Here is an 18,734-nt window from a genome sequence, read left to right on the forward strand (position 1 = left end):
GTCAGATGTCAGATGCTAAGCAGGGTTGGGCCTGGCTAGTACTTGAATGGGAGACCTCCAAGGAATACCAGGGTCGTGACGGAGAGGCAGGCAAGGCAATAGCAAACCACCTCTGAATATCTGTTGACTTGAAAATCCTACGGGGTTGCCAGACGTCAGCTGTGACTTAATGGCAAAAACAACAACAAAAAGACTAAAATAATGAACCTCACCTTTCAGTGTTTCAGTCCAAGTCTTACAGTTGCAGAGAAACTTTACAATTTAACAGCAAATGCAGAGCTTAATTAGAGCCAAGCTTCACTGGCATTTAGCCAAAAAGTTTCCAAACATAAAAAATCACCTTGGATTATGTGAATCCATACTAACAGAATGTGTACTGGAGTAGATGAAGAACAAGTCCATCCACCCAGCAGCCACAAGCAGCCCCCACATCTGGAACAGAGGCAAAAGTTTGCAGGTGAGAAGATGTGACTTCCAGACAAATTGGAGTTCTGGCAGCTGTCATCAGAAATCAAGCACTATTCATAAATTCTGAATACCTCAAGCTGACTACACTGACATGATAAGTACTGTTCCAGTACAAGCTTTGGTGAAGTGGCAACAGGTTACAAATTCAGGGCACAATTCACACAGCAGCCAGGTTCGCCTTTGTGCTTCTTTCCATTTGTTACAGTGAGACCTGCACGGGAGGGCTTCCCAGTGGATTGTGCTGTAAATGCAGACAGACACCATGATTCACTTTTGCTGGAGGACAGGAAGAGGAAAGTGAAAGAGAAACACCGGTACTTCTTTTAGGCAATTGGATAGTTAAAAGGATGGTCACATGTACTTTGCCAGTTTTAAAATACAGGACCAATAGATGGCAGCATTTCACTACTGTATGTACATCAACACACACACTAAATATGCACCTCAAGGGGGTTGGCATTTCACAAAAGAGGTTTATGTTGCATTGTGTGTAAACCTCTAGCTGCACTCATGAACATCCAGTTACTCAGAAGTCAAAAGTGTTTTGCTAGCATAAGACATTTTGTTAACACCAAGATACCTTATTTTCTTTATAAAAGCATTCACATTAGCCAACCAGAGCATTCCAAATACATGTACAAACAAACAAAAACTTTATATAAACTCCAAATTAATAAATTACTCTTCGGATTGCTGCAGAAGTTTCCTTGGTTTTGCTGAAGCTTTGCAGTTTCTTCCATACGTACATAAAATAACATTCTTCGACTGAGAGCAGTAATGGTATAGAAAATATCTGAGTGGTCTACCAAAAAATTCTAGGATTTTCTACTGACGAAAGCTTCCAAGTGGCGGGTGGCCCCAATGCAAGTTAAGTCTGTCTGCAATTCTGGTTTCTGCATTACAGGGTCAGTATTCCTTGGAAAGATTTGTCTCTTTCCCCCCACATAAATAGGTTTCTTAGACCATGGAGATGACCATAGTAGGCTGAAAAGAGCCCATCATTTGTTTAGAACAGAGGCAAATGCAACATTTGAAGTCAATAGCAGCAAGCTGTCAGCTACAGCTAACAGGACTGTATGATCCTTCCTTTTACTGTGACTTGAAGCAATTTTTGCAGGAAGCACAAAGGCTAGACTGCCGATACTTGTTCATCTTCTGTGAAGTAAGGAAGACACAGTAAACTGTTGTTACCAAAGAAAGCCATAAGCATACTGCTCTTATATTTATTAAATATACAGATTGCAACCAACTCTTCCCCTACTGTGATTCCATGTAAACTGAGCATCTCTGCACATGAGGTATTCTGAACCTAATCAAACATTAAGTAAACATTTTCAGATCTCTCTTTTATACAGCCCCATATGATTTCGATCATATACACAGAAAGGCAATTGTCAAAATGAAATGGATCTAGCGTCATCAAAATATTGTGTCCTTTCTGACACAGTGCTTTAAAATGGGAAATGGTGCACATGCCAGATCTATACCTCCCCCCCCCACACTGCCTATCAAACTGCTTTCTTTTGGCAGCTTTCTTTATCAAACCCATACGCTTATAGTTGTTGTTTTTAATTCATCCTCGTATAAAATAAACAATTCCTACATCCTACTGCTTGGATCTAAAGGCTGGTATTTAAGTTGAAGTTAAGGGGTAGGAAAATACTGATACACTTGATTGCTAAAGAACTGTCAATTATCCATTATAATGCAAAATTAACAGCAAAATACTAATTAGAAAGCATTTGACATTTTGTTTACTTATAGGCTTGTAATTATGCACCAGGATTTAAAAAAAAAATGCTACTAAGATTTGTATTTCTCCCAGTGCAGTCCTAAACAGAGTTATACTCTTAAAAAGCCCACCGACCTCCATGGATTTACAACGATGTAGCTCTGGATCCCCAGACTACCCCATGCCTAACTAAGGGACTTTCAAACTCAGTTTGTGATACTACATGGAGGTTCAAAGGAATGGTAAGAATTGTACTAGATATGCCCATGGACACACTTAAAGTAGCTCCATGGATGGCGGCTAGTCAGCCCAATTAAATTTCATATTAACTCAGGGTCAAAATTTGGCCATTCTACATTATAAGTCAGAGAATACATTCTAGAGTGTTATTTCTGAAACTTTTTAGCATCTGAGTCAGGAAGGGTGTCTTGCTGGTGGGTATAAAAAATAGCACCTCAGAGGTTTAGAAATCTCAAAAAGGCATGCACACTGGGAATCCACTCCTATGCATGATTAACAAGACAGTCATGCACAACTCTATGCACATCCATCCACACCCTCTGACTGAAGACACTACTGTGATTACAGCACAACTGCAAGCAACTCAAACAAGACTGATGCTTTTAAAAGTTAAGGAAACATGTCACATCAACATTTTTCTGAATTAAAATTAGAAAACAAAATAATTATGCCAAACAACTAAAGTAATGGATAACAGAAGGTCAAATATGAAACAAATGAAATTTTTAAAAAACCCAAATTGCTGAAAGACTAGAAAAACATAGAACACTCAAATCTGGCTCTCTATAACCTACTAAGATTTACACCCAGGAAGGTAAAGTGGCAACATGAATTACACCTTTTACAAGATGGCGGGATGACTGGAAGGGTGTAAACAGTTCAGAACAAGGGTCAAGCATAAAGTATCAGCGTTGGGCAATAAGTGGGTCCCTGTGGGCTTGATTCTGTCAACCAAGAGGCTTCATTAAGCTTGCTGCTCTGTTGTAAATAACTGAAGCAGCAACTTAAAACATTTTTATTCTGGTGGTACTCTCATCAAATTCTAAGTGTGGTCACAATAGGGAAGAGAACATCTGTTTGCACATTCACTCTGATAACCTCAAGATGATAAAATCAATTTACATGTACCTAGCTCTATTTATTCTGGCTACAAACAAGGTAAGACGTAATTGTTAGAATCCATGAGAGAATTTTCTTTTCAGCTTCTAGGAACAATGTATCGGCCACACTGCTTCACAATTCCCAAACACTCACGTTTAGGAGTGGACTGGCCCTTGAACTTACCAGTTAAATTTCTGGTGGGCCAAAGTCTTGGATGCCTGCTGGTGGCAGGAGCAAGGTGAGCCTAACCCTAGCAAGGCTTGGTAGTTCCAAAGGAGCTATTCCGATCAGAGCTAGCTAGCAGCAGGGATGATTGACGTCAGCTTAAATGTTAGCTTCTCCCACACTGCTGCAGACTGAGCCAAAGCCAAGCAACCCCTGTGGGTACTGCCAGTGCTGCAGGGCCCGCTTGGCTCGGCTTCCAGTGCAGCCCTGCCTGCATTGATCATTAACGGCAGTGACATGGTCGCTGATTTTCTTAAATCACTGTTCATTTTCACAACAGGCATTTAAAAAAGCCATGATACATAACACACACACACACACAGATTCACATACAAGGTGATCTTTGTGAGATAAAATGGTCCATACATTTCCAATACAGAATTATACAGCAGTTGACTGTCAAATTAGATCTTTAACATACCGTCCTCTTCACTATTTGCGTCAGTCATATCAGCTAGCTTAGGATGGGATGGCTGTCGGTCATGCCACTGAGGCATCTTCTTTGGAAAACAGGCCACTGGTTCACTACTCAGAGGAGCAGATGAGAGCCTAGAGAGCTTGCTATGCAGCATCTTTGACCTCTGCACCGCCACGCTATAGTCGGGAGGTTTTATGTGTGGGTGGTGAGGTGATCCTTCTTTTAAGTCCGCTAAAGAAATGCCCATATATCCTGGCGGGGTGGGCGGTGGCTCCCTATACCTATTGTCCTCCTTAGGTGAGGTGACACAGTACACTGGCACAAGAAATAAGCAATGGAAATGTTAATGAAAGAAACAAATGGGAGGGAAAAAGCATTTGAAAAATAACCAAGTGAAATGTTACAATGGCTAACCGAAAACTGATAACAAAAGGTAAATGTAGAATCATTTGTTATAAAAGCTATTGGCAGGATTTTTAAATGTTAACTACTGAAAAAGTTCACAGTTTAGCAGCCAGATTACTAGATTTGTAGAAGATAAAGCAGTGCTTAGCAAGTTCTCACCTCCTAAGTGCTTGCAAATTTGCAGAGAGCAACAGGGATTGTTATAAATCTGCACTTCTACAACTCATTCCATGTCAAGACCATAGGAACCCCCTCCCCTCCAATTTCTCAAGTGAGAATATCAAATCATACTGGGAGAAAAAAAGCAACTCTATTGTGAAAAAAATGAAAAAGGAAATAAAGGAAAAGAAAGTAAAAGAAGAGATAATCCAAAAATAGGGCTAGCAAAGCATAGAGATATGCAAAAATTAGTCTTGCCAATGTGCTTGCTGAAAAAATTGATACCTACTTGTAGCATCTACATTACGTATTTTATTTGGCTATAGGCATCCATATTGGTGCTCTGCTAAAGGTGGGAAGCCTGAACAAATTATGGCTGTTGCTAAGAATCCCTTGCCTTCTGCTAATTGTACTTTGGAACCATTATTTTAACCTCTTAATATCAGCAATGCTGCTGCTAATCTACATTATTAAACAACCCAATTTAATTGTGTCACTTGCCTTATCCAGAATGAATTTAGGCTGCAATGCTGAGGTTCACTGGCTTTGTTTGTCTCCTAAGGCTGCCTCATTTTAACTATCCACTTTATCATATTTCAAAAGCAGCTAAATTAACTGGACAAATGGGATTAATATTGGGTGCAGAGTTGGTACCTAAATCAGATGCAATCCATACAGTAGGCTATAAATATCAATTTGGTATCCTCTAAGTTGGCCTTTGAATATTTATTGTATTTTATTGTGATTATTATGCAATTGCTAACCACCTTAGACATTCTGTTGGGAAAGCATGGCAGCAACTTATCAAAGAAAGAACTAGAATAAAGGAAAAACTAGGGTTCATAGCTTTAAAGCAACTGAACTTGCATCATTTGGGCTAATGTGCTGATCATGGGTGCATGCCCAAGGAAAAAAGTGTTCAAAGCAGATAGCCAGGAAATTGTCAGAAATAATTTAAAAGCCATAAATGGCTAGGAACAATAATATAGGAAGTGTTGATGGCACAAGGTATGCTGCATTTATATAGAAAGGGTGAGGCTTCCCTAGTTCCAAAGCCGTTGAAGAAAAATGGCTAGGAACAATAATATAGGAAGTTTTGATGGCACAGGGTATGCTGCATTTATATAGAAAGAGTGAGGCTTCCCTAGTTCCAAAGCCGTATTTGCTTTTTCCTTAGAGTCAGACAGAGAAGGAATGTAAAGTCCTCCACCCTATGGGGTGACATGAGGACAACAGCCCTCAGCAGCTGCCTTCTAATATGAGCAAGTTATGACCCTCAGCAAATTGTTAATTGCCTTTCATTTGCACTGTATCTTTTGGCAGATGCCTTTAAATAGAGTGGTTATTCATGACTTAATCTTTATTTGAGAACTTTGGCAATTCCTTCATACTGCAATGTCATCTAATTAGCTAATATGTTTTAATAATCACATGTGGGCTCATCTGTGGATACTTATGTGGACTGGGCCCACATAGAGAGAAGAGAGGGTTCTTGCCAAATTCCACCCCCTCCAAAAAATATTGCAGGAAAAATCTTAAACCTATAATAAATAGGTGTGTGTGTGGGGGGGTAACCTCCCCCCCCAATGCAGCGCTGCTGCAGTGGGAGAGGGGAAGAGGACAAGGAACAAGAGCTGGAGACGTGTGGATAGGTGAGAAGAATCCTCCTCCCTGCAGGTTCCTGTTAGAAGCCAGGGCAGCTGAGCAGGTGGCTACAGAGGCAAGGGGAGAAGGAGCCTCCTTCTCCATAGCCACTGGCTCAGCTGCTCTGTTTAAACCTTCCCACCAGCATCTAACTGGCTAGACTGTGGGGATCAGTGCTGGAGTAGGGTGGCAAGGGGGATTGTTTGCTCCCACTCACCGGTTAGAAGCTGGCAGGAAAGTCTAAGGAGGGAAGCTGAGACAACAGCTATGGAGGCAGGGGTGAGAAGGACACACACACACCCTCGGCACACCTCCATAGCCACAGTATGCAACATTTTGCTGCAGGTTCCTACTTGTGTATTATAATTATGTCATGTGGCCCTATCTGCGGATAGCTAAATCCACAGATTGGGGCCACACAGAATACAGGTATTTCTTTCCCACCAGCATCTAACTTTCTAGACTGTGGGGATCAGTGCTGGTAAAGAGGATTTTTAACTCCCATTCATTGGTTAGAAGCCAGCATGAAAGTTTAAGGAGGGCAACAGAGGTGGCAGAAAAATCTGAAACTAAAAAAAAAGCCCTGGGGTGTTAATATTTCCCAACAAAAGCACTATTTGTGCTTACTCCTTCCTCCTCTGTCAGTGGGCCTGGTAGTGGTAGTAGAGAAGAAAGCCTTGCCAGGCACAGCAGATGCAATGATGGGGAGCTGCAGTGGGCCCTCCGGGAGCCATGCGAGGCTTGCTACTGAGAGTGGCAATGGTGGGGGGGAAGGAAGGCTCAGTAGGGCCACCAGGCTCGCCTCTGAGAGCAGTGATGGTGTGTGTGGGGGACGAAGTAAAAAAGCCACTGTAGACCCTGCGGCGGCGGCAGCAGCAATAGTGTGTGTGTGTGGGGGGTGACTGGGAGCTGCAGTGGGCAGGGGTAAGAGAAGGCTTAGAGGAGGAAGGGGTCCCCCCCCGCGAGTATCATGGGTCCCCACTTTTCATAATCTAAATGGGTTAGCTGAGCACAGTGGTTTCCAGTTTGAGATTCTGAATTTCCCATTGCTTGGCTACTGACCGGAAGAACTGCCCTATCCTCTTCTTTAAATCTGTTCTGATGAATTAAATAGCTAAGATATGATAGCAATTATTGTTTCTAAAAAGAAATCAGCTTAAAATGTGCTTTGAAGGCAGGACAACAGAGTGCAGATGCAACTCTTCCTCATCTCAGTGCTCACAAACGCTTCAGTGGCACAAAGACAGCACAAGGGTAAGATGGTCAAAAGTGAACCTCCCCCTCCACAAAATCACCATCTTCACTGTAGGGCTTCTTGGATGGCATTCAGTCACCTCCACAGTGAAAAATCCCAAATGATAAAGCAATTTCATCTTTCCATATTCTTATATCTTATACCTGACCTAGGATATTATTAAGCAGCGGCCTGCTGCAGTGCATGGAAAGAGAACGAGTACTGTTTGGGCACGAAAGAAAGCCTTGGGCAAGTAAATAGACATCGGCTGATAGAGGCAGTGCTGGAGGGATAAAATACAAAGCAACAAGTATAGCTGAGCGATTTAAGGCTGAGGAAGGATGATGTAGGTACATCACCTAGCAGTAGACAGCATCAGGCATTGGAAAGTGTGGGCAGAAAGACAGGAGGCATATGGGAACCTGGTACATCAATTTCTTTTTCTCCATTGTTTGCATCAACTAGCAACCCTAGCTGATTACCACTAGAGATGAATACAGAGATAATACTGAGTCTCACCCTCTTTGACATGACTTTTCAGTAATTATAGAGAATTCCTTCACAGACTCTTACCAATACATCTGGATGACATATACACTCACAAAAAGTTGGCTTCTCTCTCCCAGCAAGAATTTGGTCTCCTGAGGAAAAGGCTCTTAACCCAAAGCAGCAGCATAGATCCATGATACACAGATGCTGTTCCCTTCAACCACCCCCTGGCAAGTTTATGAACCAAACACTCAAGCTGACATACTTAGTTGGCTTCAGTCCCTCAACTTGCAATGAGGTTTGGACATGTAGCCTATCTCCCCCTGTGCCCAAGAAAAGCTTGTGCAACAGATCTGGAAACTGAGATTAGCTGAGCAATGCAGCTGCCCTGAATTTAACGGTATGGGGGCCTGTTCCTGCTCATCACCACCAAGCCATAACTTCCCTTCCTTTCCTCTGTGTCACCATTTAGAAAATACTGGGATATATTAGGGAGGAGATAGGTACAGAAAGCTAGGCAAATGGAAGGAGTTTCCTCCTCCTCCTCTTCCTCTCTGCCCCACCTCCTCCAAAGCACAGCATCACAAGTAAGCTGTATATCCCTATTGCTGAATATATACCTCTTCTAACCATTGTACTGTTCCTTGTGCACTTACAAGTTTAGAACAAACATTTTCAAGTTGTCAATTTATGTGTGTAAGGAGAACTAGAATCACCCCTCCTATTTTGTGGGGGAAATGAATTCTAAAAACCTCAAAGCACATCTGTGCTATGACTCTCAGAAAATCTTTATGTTACACAGTCTTTACTTTTATGGCCCTCATATCAAAGTGTTTGGGGTTTTTTACTCAAAAACTAGCATGGTTTACATCTTGTCTTCCATGTACAAGTAGTGCATAATAAAGAGTGCATTTTCTAGTATTCCAAATGTGAGTCTATTTTTGCTGCGGAATTTAGATCTTCTTGGCACAGGGGACCACCAATCTTTTTAGGACATTCAGCATTTGGATGCCTACAGTTCTGCTGGCAGTGCAAAATGACACCAGGAAGACTATTTCCTTCCCATCCTGGAAGCAAAGAGGGATGGGCTGGCAGCACTGAACAGCTGGAGAGAATCTCTCAGCCTGGATTCACTCACTAGTCACTTTCTGCCTCAACATGGTGATTGCTCAAGAAACAAGAGCCCAAAGTCTTAATCAGAGGAAGAGCTGTAAGGAGCCTGACAGAAAACAAGTGGTCTGATGGAAGCTAGATAAAACCAGCTCTCTTCCCAATAAAGCAGTAAGGAAATGTACTGTTCTCGAATTTTAAATCCCACCTCCTGCACTCCCAAGGAGGTTTGGAAACACATCCTCTGAGGATTTATTTGATTGGAAACATGTGCACAAGCTAGATTTTAACATGCAATCCGCCCCCTGTTCGGCTGATGTCATTTCTTAACAGCTTAATAACATAATGTGTAACAGATGTGAAAGCTTCCACAAGCCTTTGACTTGGCTTACCTATGAGGCCTCTCTCTGTACTTGAAGTGACAGTTTTGTAAGCTGCATCATTGCCTGATTTGGAGTCCAAAACTTCACTCTGGTCTGCTGTTAGGCTGTCAAGTCCTCTTCGTTTTATTGTCCCATAGTTTGCTTCATAGGTGTCTGAGAGGGAACTTGAGGAAGCCCAGCTTTGACGGGATTGGTCAAAGTCCATGCCACCTTTGGACTGCCTGCTGCTATTTGAATGGGCATTGGACTGCAAATGAGCCTCTTCAGGACAGCAGCTTGATGGCTCTACTTCAGCAATGGCTCTTTCTAAATGAGTGTGGCGGTAAGAGTTTAAGAGATCCCATCCCTTCTGGTTCTGGATTGTTTGGAAATTATCATGAGAACTACTGGAGCAAGAAGTCCAGCTTCCACGACCACTGTCTGCTGCTTCTATCATGATGTGCTCGTGGGAGATCTCCTCAGTACTCAAGGAAGATGAGACGGGCAGTCCTCGGATCATTGGAGGTCTGGACAGTGGCCAGCTGATTTTGATGATAACGGAAATTAGGAAGAAAATAGGGTTCATTTAGAGAATATGCAAGCATTGCAAATGTCAACATAATCCAATATAAATGTTCACTTGCCTCTTCTCTCCGAATAACAAACACTTTAGAACTGAGCAAAACTTTAAACACACTTCTTAGCATTTTTTAAAAATATAAAATTAAGTGTACAATCTAGCAAGGCTGAAATTGTTTCTACAGTTGCACCTTAACCATCTGCACTGAATCTTTCTCTATTTTTCCATGTCTGTACTATGTTGGTTTCGACTGCAAATAGTTGCCTTTTCCCAGACTCTCCCAACAAGCTTTTTAAGTGTACAATCTAGCAAGGCTGAAATTGTTTCTACAGTTGCACCTTAACCATCTGCACTAAATCTTTCTCTATTTTTCCATGTCTGTAATATGTTGGTTTCCACTGCAAATAGTTGCCTTTTCCCAGACTCTCCCAACAAGCTCTCCCAACAAAGACATATCGGTTTCTATCACTTCTCTGGTTTTTCCCTAAATTCTCTTGAGTGCAGGTCATATAATTGCACACTCACATGCAGTGTTCCCTCTAAGCTGAGTTAGTGTGAGCTAGCTCACAGTTTTTTAGTCTCCGGCTCACATATTTTTGTCTTAGCTCAGGAAGGAGGGCTCCAGAGCAAACTAATTTATGCAGTAGCCAAATTGCTCGCTCACAACTTTAATGCCAGTAGCTCATAAAGCAGACTTTTTGCTCACAAGACTCCACAGCTTAGAGGGAGCATTGTTCACATGCTATAACTGGACTTTCATAAATAAGATTTTTCCATACTGTTTCACATTTTCTATCTATATGCAATTTCCTGTCTCAGACAGGCCTCTGCTACATAATTTGCACAAACACATACACACTTCACTTCTGAACCAGGAGAAAGACAAGAAAGAAGAAATGGAAAATAAATATTCAAAAGGTTCTCTAAGTCAGAAACAACAAAATATCTGATTTGCATGATTAGTTCTTATTACATTTTTCTGTCAGTCTTGGTCAACTTTACTGCTCTTGCATTTTAAGCACTTGGTCATTGCTCACAGAAAACAAAAGGCAGCATTGTGCTAAATGTGTCTCAAACCAAGACAACACTAAATAAAATCTCTGAGCAGGCCAAACAGCAATGTACCTTGCATTTATATCACCAGCGCAGGTTGATTCTGAACAGTGCCTTACTCAAAAACAAAATGTAGAAAATGTCCCAAGATTTTATTTTGCTAATTGATGAGCAAGAGACGCGCTCATCTTTAACTATTTTTCTTCAAGAGGTCTTCTAAGCATTCACACTGATAGGCTTTACTTCCATCTAGAACTTTGATCCAGAAGTTTCTAGAGCTAAGTTTTAGACACAAAAATCCTCTACCCCCACAGCAGATTCTCTGCTGCACATGTGCAAGCGTGAGGAGTTGCCCCTTCTCACTCAGTTCCTTCCAAAAAAGGAACAAAGCAAGTTAAAAGTACCTGTTGCAGAAAAGGTGGGAAGGTCATGTGAATGCACAGATGACCATTCAAAGAACAATAGCAAGCAACTTGTTTTTACTTCTTTATGGTCTCTGTGCATCACATAGATGGTATCTCAACTAGATCTAGACTCTTCTGAAGGATGTGTATGTTCTGGCTCTGAAGTAAGAGGCTAGTGCTTCACAAAGGTGGATCACTGGGCCTGAGTAGCTGCTCTGCAAAGTTCAGGAATAGGGATCCTTTTGGTGACAGGGAGACTGGTGGAATAACTCCAGGAAAAGTCTTCTGTAACAGATCACAACAGAACTTTACAGTGGATATTACCAAGTAACTTTATCTCTGGGGAGACACTCTTATTGGGTCGGAAAGGAACAGGTCAGGATGATTCCTGAAGGGAGCAGATCTCTTTCTGCATCTGAGGGTAGCTCTGGAGTATAAAGGGAGGTTCAGGTCATACATCACATGAAACTCAATGTTTAACAGAAAAGAGATGTCTAGGATCACTTTGTTTCTATGGACCTGAAGAAATGGCAGCTTGATGTGCAGAGTTCACGGGACCTTTGTGCAGACCAGATTGGAATAAGGAAGGTTACTCAGTAAGTGAAGATCTGCAGGTCATAGGTGGTGAAGGACTCAAATGGCTTTTTCATGACCAGGGTGAGGATCAACTGTGACTCCCATGCAGGTTTAGATGGTGTCACTGGAGGATGAAACTTGACGAGGACCCTAATTGCGTAAGAAGGGACTGGACAAAGAGAGAGTGTCCCTATATTATCAGGTGTGAAGCTGGGATGGGTGTTAGATTGCCCTTGATGAGTATGCCAGTCCTGGACAGTGGAGCTAAACAAGGCCAGCCAGGTGGCTCCATCTCATGTTTAGTCACAGGTATGAAAGCACTTCCACTTTTTCTTATAGAGCCATCTAGTAGTTTATGCCATTCAGAAATATCTCTCTCCTTCAGAATGATTGAAGGTGGTACTCCAGAATCATCCTCCAGGCCACCAGCAAGAAGTATTGGTTGTGAGGGCCACTTGAGGAGAAGGTCATGTGAAGGGGACCTCTTGGCAGAGGAGTGAGCATTCACCATAAAAGACTTCTAAGCACCAGTGATTTTATGTGCGGCAATTTATCCGACAAGTCCCTCATCAGTTGGAAGTTGCTGTTGAACCAGCACTGTAGAGGCCTCATTCTCAGCTTGACAAATTATACCCACTTTAGTAGACTGCTGTCATGAGGCCGAGCAGTCTTTGAATGTGCCTGGCATTGCAAAGGCTGGTAAATGGGAATTTCCATCAGATAGGTTAGGGTCAGTATCCTGTCTGAAAGAAGAACAGCCCTTGAAAATACAGAATCAAGGGTTACTCCTAGGATGGGTGACTCTGGAGTCCTTACCAAGTACCAATAAGACTTCTCCACACTAACGTGCAGGCCTAGGACAGCCAAGAGATGTAGAACTGTATATACTTCTTCTGAGTTGGTGAAGTACTGTGAGTAGACGTTTCTATTGTCTCTTCCTGCAGAAGGTGATCCATCTTAAGAGAAACAGTAAGGTTGGGGACAGTTCATTTTGAATACTCTAGGTGGGTGAAACAAAGTAAACTATCGAGTAACCCAGCTTGATGATGGTGAAAACCGTGGTGTTGATGGTGGCTACTTCTCACTTGGAAAACATTCCAGCTGCCCTTCACAGAATGACTCAACAAGTTACACATTAGAGATTAGCGGAGAGGATCTTTGGTATTAGAATATTTCTGTTATTTTGAGGACTGGCTCTCGTGTCCCTACCATGGAGTTCTTTAAAACACATGGGGAAATATTTACCTCAGGAGCTGAGATCAAGGGTGAAGCAGATCTCCATTAACCTTCCCTGGGTTTGTTTCTCTTTACATTTTTTTTCTTTGGCTTTGTAAGTAACAGAGCTAATCTCTTCAGCTCTAATTTTACTGTCTGTTGCTGACTGGGTTCTGAAGTGGTCAGTGTCCACGACTCTGAAATCCGAAGTTGAAGTGGCTGAAAATGGAACACACAGGTTTCTGTGCCATCAATGCCGATTATCCAGTCATTGTCTCAGAGGTAGAGAGAGTCCTCCCACAGTGTTGCATGGAGACTGGTGGACTTGGTTGTGCCTTGCTTGCTTTGTAAATTTGAGGAAGTGGAGACAAGTCTCTAGTGTGTACTATTCCCCAAGGCCAAGGAGACACAGGTTGCAGCCAACAGCTGAAAGTAGCTTTTCCCTTCACTGTCGACACAGTTGTCCTCTGCACCACAGAGAGGCAATGAGAGAAACATAGGAAAGTAGGAAAACTGATCAGAAAGACAGAAAGTGGGAAGTGATGACTAAGTGTGTGTGTGTGTGTGTATGTGTATATATTATATATATATAGAAAACTAGTATTCAGAAAGGGTGCCTCTGAAGATGTATCCAAAACACTGCTTCTGCTGCAGCAAACAAAAAAGAACTGGGCAAGATGAGACTTCTCCCCCTCGGGTGTGCACAGTCAAGAACATGCCTCTGAGGGGACAGAATTTGTTCTTGCCTGAAAACTAGCTCAAAGTTTCTGAATGGAAACTCTGCACAGCTGCAAATCCCACTAGTGTGATGCAGTACCAACTTATTACAAATCAGCCACTGCCATTATCACTGCAGCTTGCTCATTAATTCAGCCTAACATGACTCATTTTAAAAAAGTATTTGTGCACTCCAACAGCAGTTAAAATACAAATGGAAGGCATTCAGATTTTTAAAATTTCAAATCTATCTACCAATCACAAGGCTCGTAAAAACACTTCATGCCATGGAACCTTTCATAACTGTCATTGTCCAGCTTCTCACTGGCAGCAGCCATCCTGCTATAATAAAGGCAAACAGATTCCGACAATATTCCTTAAGGCATAAGCCTGGAAGCAAATTTCCTACTTGCTTGTACAGCTATTAAAACACTATTGTGCTATACATTAAACAGGAAACCATTTAAATAGCTTTATGGAGTTTCCCAGGATAATATCTTTGAACATTCAGTACCTAGTGTAATACCAAAGGCAATTTATTTAAATCTCATTGCCTTAGTGTATTCTTTTTTGCATTTTCTTTTCTTTAAGACCTACAAGTACAGGAAAAATTACTCTATGAAGTTCCCTAAACACAGTGTACATCTCTCTCTCTTTTTAAGTACTGAATGCCATTCTGCGGGCTAACATTACACATAAGAATGATTACAACCCAGGAAATAAATGGCTTGAATGTAATGCGCCATCATTAAAATCCTCTCTTATATGTCTCAGTGGAGCATCCCTTACCCAGTGCAAGGCTGGCTATACTCCAAGGATGGTTGACGGTGCTCTTTCCTTTCCACTGTTCCTCCCAAATCTACCACAATGGCCTGAGGCAAGCATCTCTCATCCTGGAGGGCGGCAGACATCGAGTCAGCAGAACAGTTGCTCACGATGCTGGACCGTGAAGAGATCTCACTGTGACTGGAATCTGAGAAATTCTCAGATTTGGCAGATGGTATGAGGGCATAGCCTAATTGTGACAGGAGAAGAGAAGAACATTAAAGAATTCAGACAGCTTTACTTATCACCTGGCTTAACACCACATCATACCCTTTCACAGACAAAATTATTTTAACCAATTTATTCCCCCCTCCCACATGTTCAAGTAAGGCTGCTCGTCTGTTTGTAAGGGGAAACAAAATCAGAGCAGAACAAAGCTTCACTAATTGCTTTGCACATTTATCACAGACAAACAAATAGCATATTTGTGACATGATAGAATGAAACCAGAAGTTAAACTCCATTGGTACAAGGGATAGAGCTTCTTCAAAAGTCAGTCAGTAGACCAGACCACCAAATTTCAAGACTCCTCATCATTTTCAGAACATGAAGAGAAAGAAATATGGCAGCTATTAACTGAAACTTCCCCTAAAATCCTTAACAGAAGGAAGACAAATCCCCCAGTCCCCAACAACACCAAGCTACTACTGTGTGTCCGCAAAAGCAAAACTCAAAAGGTTTTTACAAGTTAAAGAAAATATAAACTTAGAGACATATACAAAAAACGTACAGGAATTCTGCTCACTAAAATGCCATAAAATTCATGAATTGAAGTAAAACCTACTAGCTTCCATTTCTAATAATCACATCAAGTCCTGAGAAGGGTACTTAGCAGCAATTTATGGAGTCACAGAATCAAATGGTCAAGATTTTTCTTCACTGTTCCTCTTCAGGCTATGTTTGTATGTGTTTGAATACTTCCTCAAGAAATAAAATTCTCACACCATTCATAACAATAACTTCTGTTTGAACTGGGACACTTCTATCCTTAATTTATTCCAATTATCACAAACTGACCTTTTGCCCTCCTTTCAATTAATGGTTGGGGGTTTTTTTTCTATTAACAACATAATGCTATTCATAAATGGATCTGAATAGATTTTAGGTAATAGTCCTTTATCAGATTATTTACTGCCATGTCCCAGTATAAATATACCACTAAATTGAAACTTTTCCCTTTCAGGAAATTGAAACCAGCAGTTCATTTAGAGCAGCAGCATAACTTTTAAGCAAATCATTGCTGTTTTCAAAAACCACAAATACACCTTTCTCAGATTAGACTCAGAGCAAAATTAAAATTAGCTTTTTTCATCCCTGAGAATTTTGACAATATGAAAAGTCAACACAAAATCAAAAATGATAACTGTTCAGAGAAGAAAACTAAAGACTAGTTTATGCCAAGGTATAAATGGTTTGCTTTGCTTGTATGATGATCCTGATTATAATCACAAACATCGTTTTGATCTAATATAATTAAATAACTATAACAGTAATCCTAAATAGGTCTATTCAATGGAGCTTACTCCCAGGAAAAGCGTTGTAGGATTGTTCTGTTACTCTACTTTTTCATGGTTTTATATAGTTTAATTTGATCTTCCATTAAGCTACCTTCAGGCTTTAAAGAGATTTCTCAGCTAACATAACTAGTTGTATAAAATTCTACTGTATTTGGCTACAAGTCAGCCTACTAGTTAGCATATCAGGTGCACATGTTGTGGTATATTCCAGGGTTATATTGGGGGGGGGGATAAGCCAATACCTCTATGAAGTATTAAAAAGTTTTTTTTAAGAGAATGGGTGGTTATGATATATTCAGCAGCAAGCAGAAGAAGAGAGTAAGGCAGTTTGCTTGTGTCAAATACTGAGAATCCAGTGCTTTGTAACCTTCTAGACCAATGAAACCAAAAGTGGCAGAGAACTCAAAAGGTGGGGAATGGATGCACTAGATTCTCCTGCACCACACGGTGGCAGTTTTACATTTTGAAAATATTTATTGAAGTGTATCCCCTTTTCCTTTTTGAAAATAAATGTTTTATAGAATTCAGTATTTCTTTTGATGAGGGAAGGGTTAGCACAGAAGCTATCTGATTCAGGAAGGAAACGAGCGGTACAGGCAGTATTGAAAGGAGTTTCTCGTGATATGTCACTGTAAAGAGAATCTAGGTATTTGGACAGCAATTGATAGGACTGGGAGTAGCAAGGAGCAAAAAAAATGAGAAGTAGTAGTGTGCCATGCAATAGGAATCTCTCTACAAATAGCATGGTTTAGCAAAATATCATGCTTTTTACACACTAGCACTATCTGCAAAAACCTGACTGTACTAACATGAGATTGTAAAAGGAAGATCTTTCTACAAACTGCAAAAGGACCTGCTTAATCTATCAACTATGGATATTTTAGAACAAGGTGTGTCTAGTTCCAACTAAGATCTATGCCAGTAACAGTTTGGGATGGAATCAGTAAATAAATTTGAACTCATGTTCAAGTGGAGTCTAATCAGTGGTTAGGTGATTGGCTACTAGGGGTGTGCATACAGGTCTTCCCGAGCCTTAAATATACCCAAAAATACCTTAGTGGTATTTTCCAGGTATATTTTGGCATCCCAAAGGTATCCAAGATTTTTTTGGAAAACTGAATTAAATCCTGAAAAAATCCTGGATATTTTCGGTAGCCAGGAAGATTAGGGAAACAGTTTCTGGGAAACTGCTCCCCGCCTATCAGCTGTTTCCCCAGTCCTTTTTTTCTTCTGCTGTTCATTTAAAATAGGCTGGTTAAAAGGACTATAGAAAACATTGGGGAAACTGCTGATAGGCAGGTAACAGTTGAGAAGTGGGGAAACTGCTCCCTGCCTATCAGTTGTTCCCCTTATTGGGGGAACAGCTGAGAGGCTGGGAAACTGCTCCCTGCCTATTAGCTGTCCCTCCCCTTTTCTTCTGCAGTCCCTTTAAACCAGGCTGGTTTAAACAGACTGCAGAAAAGACTGGGGAAGCAACTGAGAGGCAGCAGCTGCAGCTGACCTGTGTTTTGCAGCTTTGCCATTCCTGGGTTTGTTGGTTTTTTTGTCTTTTGTTTTTTTCTATCTCAGGTCTATTGGACCCAAAAATAAAATCGGATTTCCAAAAAATCACAGATCTGAATACTTTGCCTGAAATTTTGAGGGTCCAATAGACTCAAGCTGAGAACCCCCCCCAAAAAAAACAAACAAACCCCACATGCACACCCCTACTGGCTATGTAACTCTGTTCTACCTTAAGAAACAACCCCATCAGAGAGGAAATCTCTTCCAGTTCCCATGGATGTTTAAAGAAAATGTTAGAAGGGGATGTAAGAGCCCTTTTCAAGTGAACTTTCCACAATTTGTTACTGTTTGCAATCCCATCTGTGTGTATGCTCTCCCCTCTCCTTTATTACATTTGGTATCTTGCTTTTATTTCCCTGCTCTCCATTTCCTTTTGATTTTGCTTCTGAAATGTCTATTGGTTCTGTACCTTTTATGTGCTAGGGATCTTGTATCTTCAACTCCTGATTTATTTATCTTTTTAGAGAAACAACAGCTGGCTGCTCCCGTGTGTGTGTGTGTGTGTGTACATGTGCTTGATCTGCATGATCTAGGTGGATTTTACCCCCAACCCACAGATGGAAATTAGAGCTGGGTGCTGGGGTCCAACAATATAGTTGCAAGAAACTGTGACCCCATCACGCTCAGGCTGCTTTTTTAATCCCCTCCCTCATCAAAGCAACTTTCCCATGCATTACTGGACAGCAGCAGGCTTTGTTACTAGCCCACGTGCCTAAATTTCTCCCTCTCCACACACATATCTTCATCTGCCCCCTCACATGGCACTTAACGATGTGGTTCCTTGTGCTCCAGGTCTCCTCTCCTCTAGGGGTGGGGTGGGTTGGGGGTGCAGATAGAAGAGATGCTGCCAGAGTGCATCTGCATTCTGTTTTAACAGTGGGTGCAAATGAGGACCCCCCTCTTTGCCAAGAGAGAG

General features: G+C 41.4%; 1 protein-coding gene across 1 annotated transcript in view; it reads right to left on the minus strand.

Moving 5' to 3' along the window:
• Positions 1-693: 693 nt before the first annotated feature.
• RAPGEF6 (Rap guanine nucleotide exchange factor 6) overlaps positions 694-18,734 on the minus strand; it is a 218,188-nt gene continuing 200,147 nt past the window's right edge. The window contains exons 28-32 of the mRNA XM_015429532.1: positions 14,703-14,928; positions 9,399-9,910; positions 3,969-4,280; positions 1,151-1,623; positions 694-709 (exon numbers count right to left, since the gene is read on the minus strand). Of these exons, the coding sequence (XP_015285018.1) occupies positions 1,598-1,623; positions 3,969-4,280; positions 9,399-9,910; positions 14,703-14,928 (1,076 nt within the window). The 3' untranslated portion in view covers positions 694-709; positions 1,151-1,597. The remainder of the gene's footprint in view (positions 710-1,150; positions 1,624-3,968; positions 4,281-9,398; positions 9,911-14,702; positions 14,929-18,734) is intronic.

The sequence above is a fragment of the Gekko japonicus genome, unplaced genomic scaffold (assembly GCF_001447785.1).
Source record: "Gekko japonicus isolate JY-2015 unplaced genomic scaffold, Gekko_japonicus_V1.1 scaffold304, whole genome shotgun sequence".
Lineage (NCBI taxonomy): Eukaryota > Metazoa > Chordata > Lepidosauria > Squamata > Gekkonidae > Gekko > Gekko japonicus.